This window comes from Alosa alosa, chromosome 8 (assembly GCF_017589495.1).
Source record: "Alosa alosa isolate M-15738 ecotype Scorff River chromosome 8, AALO_Geno_1.1, whole genome shotgun sequence".
In the NCBI taxonomy this organism is placed as follows: Eukaryota; Metazoa; Chordata; class Actinopteri; order Clupeiformes; family Clupeidae; genus Alosa; species Alosa alosa.
In genome coordinates, this window is record NC_063196.1 from 29,561,967 (window position 1) to 29,577,066 (window position 15,100).

At 44.0% G+C, this 15,100-nt stretch overlaps 1 protein-coding gene across 1 annotated transcript; it reads right to left on the bottom strand.

Moving 5' to 3' along the window:
* Positions 1-3,190: 3,190 nt before the first annotated feature.
* On the bottom strand, positions 3,191-14,940 carry hadhb (hydroxyacyl-CoA dehydrogenase trifunctional multienzyme complex subunit beta). Its single transcript, XM_048250389.1, has 16 exons — positions 14,840-14,940; positions 14,029-14,101; positions 13,838-13,879; positions 13,571-13,661; positions 13,050-13,094; positions 12,601-12,700; positions 9,672-9,759; positions 8,812-8,999; positions 7,508-7,688; positions 7,171-7,292; positions 6,763-6,842; positions 6,284-6,331; positions 5,796-5,883; positions 5,290-5,364; positions 4,810-4,974; positions 3,191-3,624 (listed from the first exon to the last, which is right to left on the bottom strand). The coding sequence occupies exons 2-16, from the start codon at positions 14,093-14,095 to the stop codon at positions 3,589-3,591; spliced, it is 1,416 nt and encodes a 471-aa protein (XP_048106346.1). The 5' UTR covers positions 14,096-14,101; positions 14,840-14,940; the 3' UTR covers positions 3,191-3,588.
* Between the last annotated feature and the right edge of the window lie 160 nt (positions 14,941-15,100).

Consider the following 15,100-nt stretch of genomic DNA (forward strand, 5'->3'; position numbering starts at 1 on the left):
TCAGACCCTGTAGCTACTGCATGCCCATGCACACACACACACACCAAAAAGCACACACAAAACACCACTTAAACCAGCAGACCCTGTAGTTACTTTGTACACACATACACACCACCACATGAACCACCAGACCCAGTTACTGTGTACACACATACACACACACACACGAACCACCAGACCTAGTTACTGCATACACACACACACAAATGTGTATATACACTGCGCCACGTATTACCAGACCCTGTAGATACTGCATCTGCACATAATGCACACACTCTTTACCACAAACCACCAGAATATGTAGCTTCTACACACATTCAGTGACACATACACAAATACATATTGCACTACATTTGCACATTCTAACTACCTCATCCTGAAGCTATTAAATACACAAACTCAAGCACTCTGCTGGACATTCACAAACTATTATACACACACACAGCTGTGGTATTCATTATACTAAATTAATAAATTAAGTAACACACACAAACACTCAATTTTAATATTTGTTCAGCCAACCTCATGTTCAAAGATTCACAACACACACTCTTGCATTTCAAGTGTCCTGATATTTTTCACACACTCCTCAGCTACCCTCTGATTTCTGGACTTTAGTAAAAGCTCCTCCATATACACTAGAGTATCTTGTATACCCCACACACACACACACACACACACACACAAACCAAAACTAGAGCACTGAATGACACACTCACTCTTATACACACAAGACCCACTCGGTCAGACTTATCTTCAGTCAAAACTAACACACACACACATACACACACAGAGACACACACACACACACATTGGATCACGCCATCTCGTTGCACTCAACCCTGTGGGCAAATAGTGTGAACAGAATAGGTAACGATTACATCAGCTCAGAGGAACTTTGAATCCCTGAATGAAATGTCATTTTCGAGCCACAGACTGTTTATCAAAGTTCCCCCTCTTACTAGGACCCATCACCGGGCTGGCGTCCTTTAATCTGACATGGGCGTAGCCTCTCGCTGATGTGCCAACCTGTGCACAGGGTTTCACCTCACCACGAAGAGGAGAATTTGTTAAGTGGCTATCAGCACTATTTGGAGGGAGCTAAAGAAGCGGGAGGCAGTCAGACAAGAGTCCTTTTTAAAGACTTACTTCCAGCTCTCCACACGGCTTCCTCATCTCCAACTCCTCCATTTGTGGCGATTTCCTCTACCCTCTCTCTCTCTCTCTCACTCCCCCTGATTTCCTGACAGTCATGCAGGAGACTATAGTGCAGTCTCCAATCTCAAGGAGAAGGTGCAGGTACTCGCTGTGCAAGAACCTGGAGCCCCCCAGCAATAAGTGTATGGAGATCAGTGGTGTGTGTGTGTGTGTGTGTGTGTGTAGAGCAGCTCCTCCACACATCCTACTGGTGTTGCAGGAGTGTGCACAAGACCACCACCCGTCCTTCACACACACACACCACTGGCAAGTGGGTCCCCTGGCAGTGACTGCTAACGATGAGCCAAAGACTGTGTGTCCATGTGTGCACTCACCTAACACACACACACACCTGACAGGTAGAGCTGGGTCCCTGCCTGCCACTCACCCCAGCCACGTGTCGCCTAAGACAGGCAGCCAGCAGTAATTAGGAAGGTCGTTAACAGTCTAGGCTCAAATTCCTCACTTTGGGCTGCCATGGCGCAAGCCTTCATTAAAACTCATGACTGCACAGCAGCCTAATGGGCTGTGACAGTGACTGCCATGAGTGTGCTGCAGTTTTACTCCATATAAATATATATTTTTATATAAAGATCAGGTTATTATTACAGTGCTAACGAGGCAGGCTTTTTTTTTTTGGTTTAGTGTTAATGAGCGGCCACATTTTAGGTGATTGGAGGCTAGATGTGCAGAAGCGCGAGATCGCTACGGTGTCTATGACCCCCTTGTGGAATGGCAGTGTCATTGGCACAGAAGGCGCACGCGCCCATCACTGTCAAGCGGAGTTGAGAATCATCCTGTCACGGAGGCTACAGGCCCCGTCCGTTACCCTCACATTTAGCAACAGCAAGGAAAGGCGACCAAGTCAAAGTAGTAGACGTAAAAGGTATTTAATGATCATTTAAAAGTCAGAATAAACATACTTTTTTCCATGAGCGCGCAACAGAGCAAAGAGGGAGGGAACGGAGGCTCATGGCGATAAGGCGGGAACCTCTCAGCTGCGCATTTTATTCCTGTCAGGAGAGACAGCGTGCAAAGCAGCGGAGCTTCGCATTGGAACCACGCGAGTAAACTCGGCAAGATGCGGGGGAGGAACGCGCGGAGTCAAACGTTCTCTCTTTCAAACAGCAGGTGCAGGGAAGTACCCACCGCCTGTGAGTGAGTAGTGTAGAAGGACGAGATTAAAGCGAGTCTACACCCCCTCTCACTCCCTCTCCTTCCGACTTTGACTTCGTTCGGAGAGAGGCAGATTTGTACAGACAGCAGCGGGTGCATTCTCCAGTCAAACACTATAAAAGGCGCGCGCGTGATCAAAGTGTGCGCCATGGCGGAGGAGAGAGCGCGGCTGCTGGTTGCTCCGTCTCGCGGGTTGAGGCTTTTTTGAAGGCTGGTTAAAACAAAACCCTTTCCTGACACACCAGTGCTATTTACATTTTGACTTCGTTTTGCCAGCCCGTGAAAACACTATTTTGTTTTGGGTTTTTTTCACGCATGCCTTCCATTCAAAATGACTTGAAACTTTTGCTCAAATAGGTAGGCCTACATAAACAGCTATACGCAAACATAGACGTAGGCTGGGGGCAATGTGTCGGATTCTAAAACCTGATATAAATTTGTTAAAAAATAATTTAATGAAGCTGGAACGTTTGTGAGGCAGCTGTAAGCGATGTTGGCAGTTCTTACAAACTTCTGCCACCTTAACTTAACCACCCCCTTCAGTGTGGATAATAGTATTAACACTTGACAGGAAGCAATGCTGCATCTGTGGAGGCTGCCAGCTTGATGAGGTGAGTCAGACAATATTTAATTGTGTGGATGGAAATATAGACAATATTTAATTCTGTGTATGGAAATATAGACCTTTAAAAGACCCGGGCAAAACAGCTGCCCCCCCCCCCCCTCCCCGGATGAGGAGCACAGCACAGATAGGCTTGCTTATGCTAATAATAATAATAATAATAATAATAATAATAAAGTTAATTAATAAAATGAATTACTATTTTAATACAGATATTTTAATCAGATCGTTTTCACAATTTCATTACAAAAGAAACAGAAGCATAGCACAGATGAGGTGAAGGCACAAAAACTTGCACTTGTGGTGACATTAATCACTGTTATCATAGTTATCATTGATGTCCTAACCCGACGGAAGTTAAGTGCTTAATGTCTGCATGCGGCTTCGTACCCATCCTAAGGCTCATACTGAAACACTTACATAGTGTTCTTACGGCTACAATACGCCTTCATAAATTACATCCATATCCCAGCAGTACAGCGAGAGAGTTCTCTCCTCAAAGGCAATTCGGTCGGTTTTATTTACAGAGTCTCCTTCTGTAGCGCGTACATGTGTGTGGTGGGGGGTAAAAATGGCTTCAGTTTGTCTCCGCTTCACTGGGGATAAGCTTCAATCACCATGGCGTGTCCCTGCAACACAGAAATAAGAAATTATAGTGTGTACAGGGTTTGTAGGAAGTGTGTGTGTGCGTGTGTGTTGGAGGGACTGCACTTATTTAAGCAGTATAGTGCAAGTGAGAGTGGGGGGTGGTAAGGATAGACTCACGGCTGTGGTTGGGCCGTCGGTAACCACAGCAGTGGGTTATACCCTTTGCCAAATCTGCGATCACATCAGAGTGATTACTAGTGGTAAACAATCCCGAGGGGGGGAGGTCCCGGGATATTGCCACTCTTTCGTCCAATCAGAAATGAATAAATAGTTTGACTGGACCTGAACTTTTAAATGTCACCACAAGAGGGAAACCTTGTGGACATGCCATGAGCTCTTCACTGACTCTTTATGTGGAAGAATAAATATGGAAATATAAATGGTCAAGGTCAGGGCCAAGGTCAACCTTCTGCCACACATTCCCTTGTATGTTGTTATATGTAGGAGCTGCTTATCTACATGTGAAATTGCACATACTGAGGCTGTTTATGTTATGTTTATGCTTAAACGTGGCCGGCTATTTTCATAAACGGACATTTCACCCTCTCCGTTTTCAAAAATAACATCGTGCACACCTGTCAGTTTTCAGAAAACTTTTCCTTTACACTAACCCAGGTATATGCCTTCAAGAGCATGTCAAACCTGTCGATGGCAGTGTAAGGAGAAGCTTAATCCCACGTTAGCCAATCAGAATCCTGAAAATACCAACAACAACAACGAATCACTTCCTCTTTCTCTTCTGAACGGACTAAAAATCTCCACCTCGTCACATAAGTCTCTGTTTGTACCTCTTTAGACGCAAACGAACAAACAGAGTTTTTCCAAAAAAACGATCAGCCCGGAGTTTTTAAAAACTCTGTTTGCGGGGGGATAAAACCTCCGTCTGCGTCTAAATGACAGAGTCCAACGCAGAACAACATCACTGGCTGCATTGTTTTTGTTGTCGTCTAAACAGGGCCTAAGTATGTACGTATCTGTGTCTGCAGTGAGTCTTTGAATGTATGTGTGACTATGTGTGATTGTCTGTGTGACTGTGTGTGTGTTTGTGTGTGTGCGTGTGACTGTGTGTATATCTGTGTGACTGTGTGTGTATGCGTGTGTGACTGTGTGTGACTGTGTATGTGTGTGTGTGTGCGCGCGGGCGCGTGTGTGTGTGTGTGTCGTACCAGTCCTCCAGCGGCGCATGCTGCCACCAGGCCGTACTGCCCGCCCTCCTTCTGCAGCCGATGGGCAACGGTGGTGACCAGCCTGCAGCCCGTGGCACCGAATGGGTGACCCAGAGAGAGAGAACCGCCCCATGTGTTGAACTTCTCCATGGGAGGGGTGCCCACCTGAAACACACGCACACGCACACACACACACACACACAGTTACGCACACAATTACACACACATACACTGAATAACCGACACACTGCATAGCTATGTAAGAAATGGGAAACGAAGGTAGGTACACATGCCAGCTCAGATATACAGAGAAGTTGAATACTTTTAATAGTTTTCATTTGCTGAAAATGGTTCATTAGAGGACTGTGCTTTGACAGTCTGCAGATCAGATCTCTGCAGGATACAGACAGACAGACACACTCACACACAGAGTGACATAAAACTTGGGGTCAGAGACAAAATAAAGCTTTGAAATGTTACCTTAGTTTTTCTTCCCATGTAGGTTTGGGCAAACCAGTCAGAATCCATGGCTTTCAGGTTGGCCATGATCTGGCCCTGAACAGCAAGAAAAAGACAGAAAGAAAGAAGTGTGAGTATTTGTGTGTGTGTGTGTGTGTGTGTGTGTGTGTGTGTGTGTGTAGGGGTGGAATTCAGTCATAAATACATAAAAGCAGAAACCAGCTCATGTGCCCTACTGAGACTCCATTGCTCAGTGCACGCGAAACGCGCACACACACACACACACACACACACACACACACACAAAGTCATCTCTTAAACATGGCCATGAATAAAGCAGTGGAAGATGGATTTGTCTGGCAGAGGGGTGTGATCAATAACTGCTAATATTTAAAGATGGATGCTGTGACTGCGCTTGCTGGCATATGCACATACATGTACGTATGCATAACAGTGTGTGTGCATGTGGCTGCGTATGCACATACAGACGTATGCATAATAGTGTGTGTGTGGCTGCATGTGCTTACAGCAAAGGCCTCGTGGAACTCAAAAACGTCAATGTCATCCATGGTTAGTCCGCTGCGTTCCAGAGCTTTAGGAGTGGCATAGGTGGGCCTGCGGGATTGGGACAAAAGTTGTATTTATACATCCCTTACAAAAAGCACATCTGTACATTTGTGTACAACTGTTTTACTAAAAACACAATGAAATATTATCCTTCCTTATGTGTTGTTTTATTGCCCTACTTATTTCTTCCTCTCCTTTTACCATCTGCTATTATATTATAATTACTGCCATTTTGACTGACATAATTTCACAGAATTCCATACTCACAAAAGCCCTTCTAGGGACAGGTGTTGCAAATTAGCCATTAACACCATGATTTTTGTATTAGCTGTTCTTAGCCTATGTACACTATTTCAGTCCACTTTAACCCAGCAATAAATGATGATGTTCCCAGTGAAAGCTATTCATCATCATGGCATCAGTGTGGTGAGGACCACAGCACACTCACCCCAGCAGGAGCTGATCTTTGGGATCCTGAGACACGTACACAAAGTCTCTGCAAAAACAACACACACATTCAGAAACACACTTGCCCAGTAAACATCAAAGAAACTATGAGGCAGAGATGCTCTAATAGGGGGGTGTCTGGGACACAACCATCGGCTGTAAAACTGGAGACTGCACTCTTATATGACTATAGATACAACACACACATTGCTCATGTGGAGATCGGCTGCAGTGTGTGGTGGGACATTGGCTCATGTTACAGCAGTATAAACACTGACGATGGCTGGGAGGGAGCACCTCGACAGACGTCTCCATGGAAATGAAGAATGGTGTGGTTTGGTGGGTTAGCTCTGTGTGAGAGGTGTGTAATGTGTAATACAGCAGGCCCACAGCCTACCTAATAATCCAGGACTTGTATATGATAAACCTGTTGGTACAGTATCTGTATTGCCTATGTGCGTGTATACAGCTATGGCGTACCTGAGGTAGGCTTTCGGCTTGAATCCCATGGCCAAGGCTTTCTCTTCAGACATGATGAGAACAGCAGAGGCACCGTCGGTCTGACACAAACAAAAGTCAAGGTCAGGGTTAGTTCAGAAGCACATTTAAATCTATAACATGGGCCAAAGTGTTGTCTACACCAGATAGGGAAATAGGGGAAATCAAGTCAAATAATTAAAATGTGTAAATCTACTGTATGAAATGTGCCAAAGTGTTGTCAACACCAGATAGGGAAATAGGGGAAATAAAATAATAAAAGTAGCCAATTATGAATATGTGAGTCCATAAAGAGGCTGCAGTCATTGATTGTGTGTCTTATTTCCGTTTGCAGGTAAAGTGCAATATGATTGGCTGGGTGTGAAGAGGCTTTGCTGATTGGTTGCTCACCAGGAAGGAGGAGTTGGCAGCGGTAACTGTGCCGTGGGGTTTGACGAAGGCTGGCTTCAGCTTGGCCATCTGTTCTTTGGAGCTCGGGCGAATGCCATTGTCCTTGGACACAATGTCCTTACCTAATCGGACGCAAGAGACACGTTGGTGCTGGACCTCAGACGTCATAAGCCATCGCATGACAGTATCTCATACCCCGTTCACAAGGGGTTAGGAAAGGTGAGAAGAGAGAGAGAGAGAGAGAGAGAGAGAGAGAGAGAGAGAGAGAGAGAGAGAGAGAGAGAGAGAGAGAGAGAGAGAGAGAGAGAGAAAAAGTGAGTGTCGCGTTTTTAGTTACCGGGCACTTTGAAGCTGATGACGTCGCTAAGCAGCCCGGCATCCTGGGCCTTCTTGGCGAGGCCATGTGAGCGCAGAGCGAAGTCGTCCTGCTCCTGCCTCGTCACGCCAAATGCCGCCGCCAGCCGGTCGGCCGAGTGGCCCATGGTCTCGGCTGTGGAGAACTCAGCCACCGCAGGCAGCTGTGAACCAAACCATACACATTCCGCACTCAAACAAGTGGATAGTCCAGTCAATCAAGTCAACGCTTTATTTCCAAGGTGATGAAACATCTCCTGGAATTTGGTTTAATGTAAGGCTTAGGACTGAAGACAGAACATAGTCAGGCAGTACAGACACTTCAATATACACAACTCATACAGGACATGTGCACAGAAGACAGCACAAAATACCAATGGCTAAAATACAAAGTAACAGGAGATTATGGCAATGCTGTGCTGTACGCTCTTTTACTCCATTATTGTGTTAAGTGCTCCAAATGAAAAGCACTTTGAGCTGCATTCTGTGTATGAAAGATGCCATACAAATAAAGCTTATTATTATTATTATTATGATTATTATTATTATTATTATTATGCTGATACCGTTGTGGTGCATGGATAAAAGTGAAATACTACAAAACTTGTCTTCACAAGAGAGCTATGGAAGCCTCATTTTAGTATTCCCCTATCCGAGTTAAGGAAAAAGTCCCTCCTAAACTTTCTATTCTCCTAAGAGACTCCTAATAGATTTGATTTGCATTGCTATTTAAATAAAACATATCTATGTGAATTTCCAGTAGCAGCAACTGGAATCCATGCATTTCCACGGAATTATTTTTGGAATCTGATCCCTTATCATACCTGTTCATTCTTACCATTTCGAATTTATCGTGACTAAATTGAAGATGGCTGCAAACGCTAAACTTTGTGAAGATACTGTCTGTATAAATCGTCTTGTAAGTAAACTACCAGTGCTTTTTCAAAGTTCTCAATGTCTCGTTTTAAATGTCAGGGCCCTCGGAAGTCTACCAATGAAGTGTGGAGATACATTGAGCCTCGTAAATGGTGTAAAACAGTGATTTATTTGCATGGCTAGTCCGATGCCGAAGCACCACCATTCAAAAAGCTGTTGGTAGCATCTGCTAACTAGCGCCAGATTTTGGAGTGCAGGGGACAAGCAGAGATGGGCTATGAGACATACGTTCACACTCGGTATCATGTTTCAACACACTTTAGGTCAATATCACACCGGAATTCTGCTTTAACTGTACTGTGCAGAAAGTAGTGTTATCAGTAAAGTGGTGCATGCTGGTAGTTGTAGTACCTCAGGGTTCAGGTGGGCAAGCCGGATGGAGCCGAGCAGGGATAGCCTGGCTCCGAGAGTCTTGGCCTTGTTGAGGGACAGCATGGTTTTCCTCATCTTGCGGCTGTGACGAATGGGAACGTCGGACATGAACTCCACGCCGCCAGCCACGATAGCGTCACACTGGCCTGCTGCAATAAGCCCCACACCTACAGAACACCACAAGGAGTCAGCGGTCACCCAACATGAGCAAACACAGGACACCTGCATCAGTCACTGAGTGGAAGTACATTAAAGCAGCACGACACACAAGACACGCAAAACATGTCATCACTGTGGCAAGGTACAGGTCATAGACCTCTGAAGTTCGCCTAAAAAAAGAACCAAAACGGCCATCTTTGCCCATATAAGGAGATCCGGTTGTTAATTGAAGCTAACTACCTATGGCAAGTTGCATTGCAAGTTAGCTCTGGGGTGGCAAAAATCTAAGTGTGCCGCCTTCACGTACCGGAGATCACAGTATCCACTCGAAGGCAGAGGACAAAAGTGTGTTCAGGAAAACGTCTTTCAGACTTTTTCCATCCCCGCGAGAGTGTAACAGGTGCGATAATTCAAAATCCCCATGTTATTTTCCCATAGGAAAAATCGCCAGATACCGGATGTCAAAGATGGCAGTTTTTTTATAGGCGAACTTCAGAGGTCTATTGAGACTGAAAGCAGAAACAAAAATGTCCCTCAGTATAATACACATCAACTCTGTTTTACATGCTGGCCATTTCCTCTGGGCTGAATTATGAAACCACCGCACCACTGTAATACGTAACATAAGGTGATTTATAATTCAACGTGTTGTAGTACAGCAGCTGTGTGGTCGGCAATACCTGTGGTCATGGCCTGGTTGGAAGATATGCAAGCCATGGTGACAGTGTGGGCAGGGATCTTCTCTGAAAAACCTGCACCAAGAGCTGCCTGAAGGAGCAAAGGAACATAGTCAATACACACAAACACACACACACACACATTATAGCTATACTATGTCATATATACTACTGATACATGGACCTGTTCAGCCAAAGGAATCTTTGGTGATGCATACAGTGGTGTGAAAAAGTGCTTGACCCCTTCCTGATTTTTTTGTATGTTTGTCACACCTAAATGTTTCAGATCATCAAATAAGACAAAGATAACACAAGTAAACACAAAATGCAGTTATTAAATTAAGGTTTTTATTATTAAGGGGAAAAAATCCAAACAGCTCTGTACATGGCCTTAACATAAACCACAGTTAAGTTATCACACCTGAGTTCAATTTCTCTAGCCACACCCAGGCCTGATTACTGCCACACCTGTTCTCAATCAGGAAATCACTTAAATAGGACCTGCCTGACAAAGTGAAGTAGCCATTTCTTTCTTTCTTTCTTTATTTTTCTCTGACACGACTTGACCAGGGGCCTGTACTACGAAGTGGGGTTACTGGCTTATCTGGGTAACTTCGAGAGTAACTTGATCACGTGTGGCGTAACTTCCTGATTAACCCGTACTACGGATGGTGGATAGGTTTTAACCGAGGTATGCTGCCATGGCAATTTACGCTACATCTCAAACCTGCTCCGAGCAGGTTATGTTCTTGGTTAACCCGAGGTTTCCGTTAACCACACCCTTTATAAGTACCACCCCTCCACTAACAATTTCTCCCGAGACATGTCGGCGTACCTGGATGATCTAGACATTGGAGCGCAAATTGTGAGGGACTCTCTTCGCAGGGCGAGGGGTTTTAGAGACCGCCAGAAAATGTATATAGCCTACCCGGACGATATTCTCTATGAAGATATATAATGTCAGCCAAGGGAATTCGTTATCTTTGTCAGATGATCTAGGAAGACGTCTCATAGCAATGCCCGTACGTGGACATTCATGTATTCCATCGGTGATTCAAGAATACTGTATGTCCGAAAATAAATCGAACATAGGCCTACAGTATGCTGAAAATCTGAGCAAGAATAGCCACAATTTTAACAAACTTGTTGAATTGAATGTTACTGTACCCTGCACATAAAGGCTACACATTTCCACAGCACCAGAATCCGACCGAATGCCTCCCTCAACCCCCTCCATAATCGGCCTTCCACTTCAACTCTTCTGCTACTGTAAACACGCTGGTGCCTTTCCTCCTACAGTAGTGTTCAAAGACACCTTTTTATATAGTTTTTATACAGTGATGACCTTAAAAAGACTCTTCATGCTCGAAAACCCTCCAATGTGGCTGAATTACAACAATTCTGCAAAGATGCAGATCAATCACTTTCACACAGGGCCATGGTTTGGATTTTGTTTTCCCTTAACAACCTTCATTTAAAAACTGCATTTTGTGTTATCTTTAATTTAATATTTAAATGTGTTTGATCTGAAACATTTAAGTGTGAACATGCAAAAAAAAAATCAGGAAGGGGGCAAACACTTTCACACCACTGTATCTAAGTAAGCAATATCAGACAGGAATAGAATGGCAATGCATTCATTCTGTGTATCTGCATTAGGTTGAGGTTGCACAATGCCTCTCAGAGCAACCCACAGTAAGACCCCGTTTACACGAAGGGAAAACGCAGATATTTCCCTGCGGTTTGGCCTCTCGTTTACACCAAAACCCCGTTTTTATCACAGAAAACGATTATTTCTAAAACCTCCGGCCAAAGTGGAGATTTCTGATAACTTGCGGTTAGCGCTGCCCGTGTCAACAGGGATAAACGGGCGTTTTAGCTTCTTAAACGTCACATTATGCGCCAGAAAATCCTTAACGTCATGTGAGCGCCTGATGTTTACAGTTTCTTTGGCTACTGATCAGGATTATCATCGATGCTGTTAAGGTGCTACTAATTTTTACTTTTGTGCAAACGCTTCTGGCCTTTTTGCATTTGCAACAACTGCTCTACATGGAGGAGCAGAGGCTGAAGGATCGCCGCGGAGGTCACCATTTTACTGCTCGTGTTAGTCGTTGGTGTCGATTCTGAGGATTTTGATTGGCCAGCATGGCTTTTATTACTTTCCTACACTGCCACCCATAGGTTTGGCATAGTTATTATGGCTTCGACAGCGTGTTTATTTAGCGTTGATGTAAATTACAAGTTTTTTGAAAACAATGTTGTGTGCACAATGTTATTATTGAAAACGGAGGGGGGAAAATATTTGTTTCTCTAAATACCCGGCTATGTGTAAATGTGGCCTAAGAAAACAAGATTGTTAGAATTGTGACAGCAGGGACAGACAAGAGCACATTACAGACACAAGTGTAGCACTTGTGCAAGTATAGCCGACATTGTTGGCAGTAGCATTGTATGTGTCCTACACACACGGAACTATTTTTGGTGGAAATTGAATACCAAGATGCATCACAGCTCTTCTGTAACCTTGTGGCAATGGAAAGAGAGGTCTGTCCAGACGAGGGCTTTGGCTAAGTATAGACTATCTGCTCTGGGCCAACTGGGGATGCAGGGCAAAGTTCAGGCCACACAGCATACCTGCATGGGCTACATTATGGCAACATAACAGCAGCAGAATCCAGACCCCGAGTTTCATCTTTACCTTATAAAACAATGTTTTTATTCTATCCATAAAGCTGGCAGCTAAATCCTCTTACCAAGGCCACCAAAATAATGAGGTCGACTGGCCGCCCAAGGGTAGATGAAGGTGAGTGAGCCTTAACCTTTGCCACATAACTGACTGCTACTTAGCAGTAATGCATGAGTGAAGGTCATTGCCATGGCAAAATTGGTGCCCTGGAAGAGAGAGAGAGAGACACTGATAGACACACACCTCCCGGGCCACGTTGCTGGTCTTGACCTCCTGGATGACCGTGCCATAAATTATGTAGTCCACCATGTCTTTAGAGATGCCGGTCTTCGTCAGGAGACCCCTGTAGAAGACAAGGAATCAGTGGAACTAAAGAGACTAACTGTCTGAACAACTCCAACTGGTGACATCACTGGTGTAAGTCATTTGCCCGGCTATGGATTTTTACAAACTCCACAGTCTGCAGTCCGTTTCACATTTAATGCATATTCACTTAATGTAATCATGCAGACTTCAATGATTATATTTGGCATGCCACTATATAACTTGGATTGACATTACATGTGCACAAATACTTGTAAACTTAAGTAATGTGTGAGGGGCCTTGGACATGTTCTAGCCCTTTCTATACCCCAGGTATTATGAACTAATCTGACTTCTTGTAGTGTAAATGAGTGAAATCAGTCACTTACTGTAAGGCTGCTCTGGCAAGGTCATGAGGCATAAGATCAGCATACCTGCAAAGAGGACAAGTACATCAACAAAGCAACTAACAGCACAAGACCCACACAACTCTGGATTCAGTAACTCAGCGGTACAATATGTATAGTATGTCTATATACCCTTCATAGGTTGAAACATTCAAAACCAATGCAGATACTTTGAAATGAAAATGAATCAAACTTAAGCGTAATGTTCTACAAAATTTGGACTTTAAAACTTTTATTTTTTCTTGTTAGTCCCCAAGTTACCATTAGCTCAATGTTGTTTTCTGTGCCACCAGAAATGCCTTAGGAACGTGCATATTTGTTTATGCAGTTGAAAGGGTCTATATGCCAAAATAGCCACAACCTAAAACATTAACTGCATCTATGCCTCATCACCGATGTTTTTTTTGCCTGCGTGGGGTTCTGGTAGGTACTGGCATAGTCAAGTGTCCTTAGCACAGTCCTTTCTGCAGCGGCATGTGCATGTTTGTGAGGCCACCACTTACGAGGTGCCAGACAGCAGGAAGGGAGTCCTCACTCCTTCCACCAGCACCATGTTCTTCACGCCAGGTTTCGCAAGGCTCTTCTTGCTCTTGGCTATCAAGAATAAATAGATCAGGGCAGAGCAGAGGTCAAAGAAATGCATTTTTGCTATTTTTTTCTTTTATTCAATTTAGCTAAACAAAAGCTTCTTCCACCTACACACTGCACCTGGGAACTTAAGGTGATGGATAGGCTAAGAACTGAACATTTGGAACGGATCAAGTTCTTACCTGTTGCGTGCATTTGAGATGATGTACTAAGAGAGCGAGCGGCTGTGCAGGATGATGGGTCCCACACATAGAAGACAACATAAAGAGGAAAAAAGAGAAATGTACATGAGCACACAGTTAACATGGCCACCATGACCAGAGAGGTGGTTGGGCAATAGGCTCATGTGTAGTGTATATGGGTGACCACTTACCAAACTGCACTGCCCAGGCGCAGTTCACCGGGCAGTTCCGCAGAGAGTTCATCAGCATGGATGTCATTTTGACCTTAGAAAGACAAATATTGAATTAGCTCATCAGTATACAACATAGGTACATACAATCACTCACATGCTCCAAAGATTTTACTATGGCCATAGTACAGTGGTTAACTGACAATAGTTATATTAACGTATTTTAAAACCAAAGATACCTTGGCAGGTCTGCCAGATGTTAATGATTAAGAAAGACAATGCCAACCATGTTAACAATTCATCAGTCAACATATTGTACCACAACTTCGTTTCATCAACACCATTTCGAATCTGTCATTACATTCAGCAGTGTGCCCTAAACTTGATGCTAAAACTGTGGATGCTGTCAGTTTGGAGTAAGACAGCAGCCCCGCCCACCAGCCCTAGTGACCCTTCACCTAGAACCATCGGGATCCCAGAGTTGAACAGGACACACTGAACCAGTTCACATTCTAACAAAGAACAATTTAACACATGAATCATACGAACTTATACATAACATTATGCACTGAAATATCCAAAAAAGACAACCTAAATAACCATGTCGAGGTGACGCCTGCAGTACTGCGTCTACCAGCTAGCTTCTAGCTGGTTAGCTAGGGAGCTAAGTTAGCAGCTGTACAGCACCCAAAAGAGAATGCTAACTGAAGTCAGTTGAAGTGATATTACAATGACTTTTTTCAAGACGCAGTGTAATGAGGTCAGTATGAATTAAATAAGTTGAAACCAGTAACGTCGCAACAATGGCAAATTATCCACAAATACTACTCACCAGTTAGTTTCTAGTAGTTTATCAACTGTTAGGCGCTTCCCCCTCTGTCTGGCGTTCTCACTCTGCCTGCTCGGCTTCAGTCTGACTACAAAAAATACCTCTGTTCAGAAGTCCCTACATGACAGGTAATGCCCATGTTGAATGCCTGTATGTATATATGCCATCTTTTGCTCAGGAACGCAAAAAATGACGAATATGATACTTGCTAAATAAATGCAAATATATGTTTTTGCACATGGTTGCTCATTACCTACTGTTTGT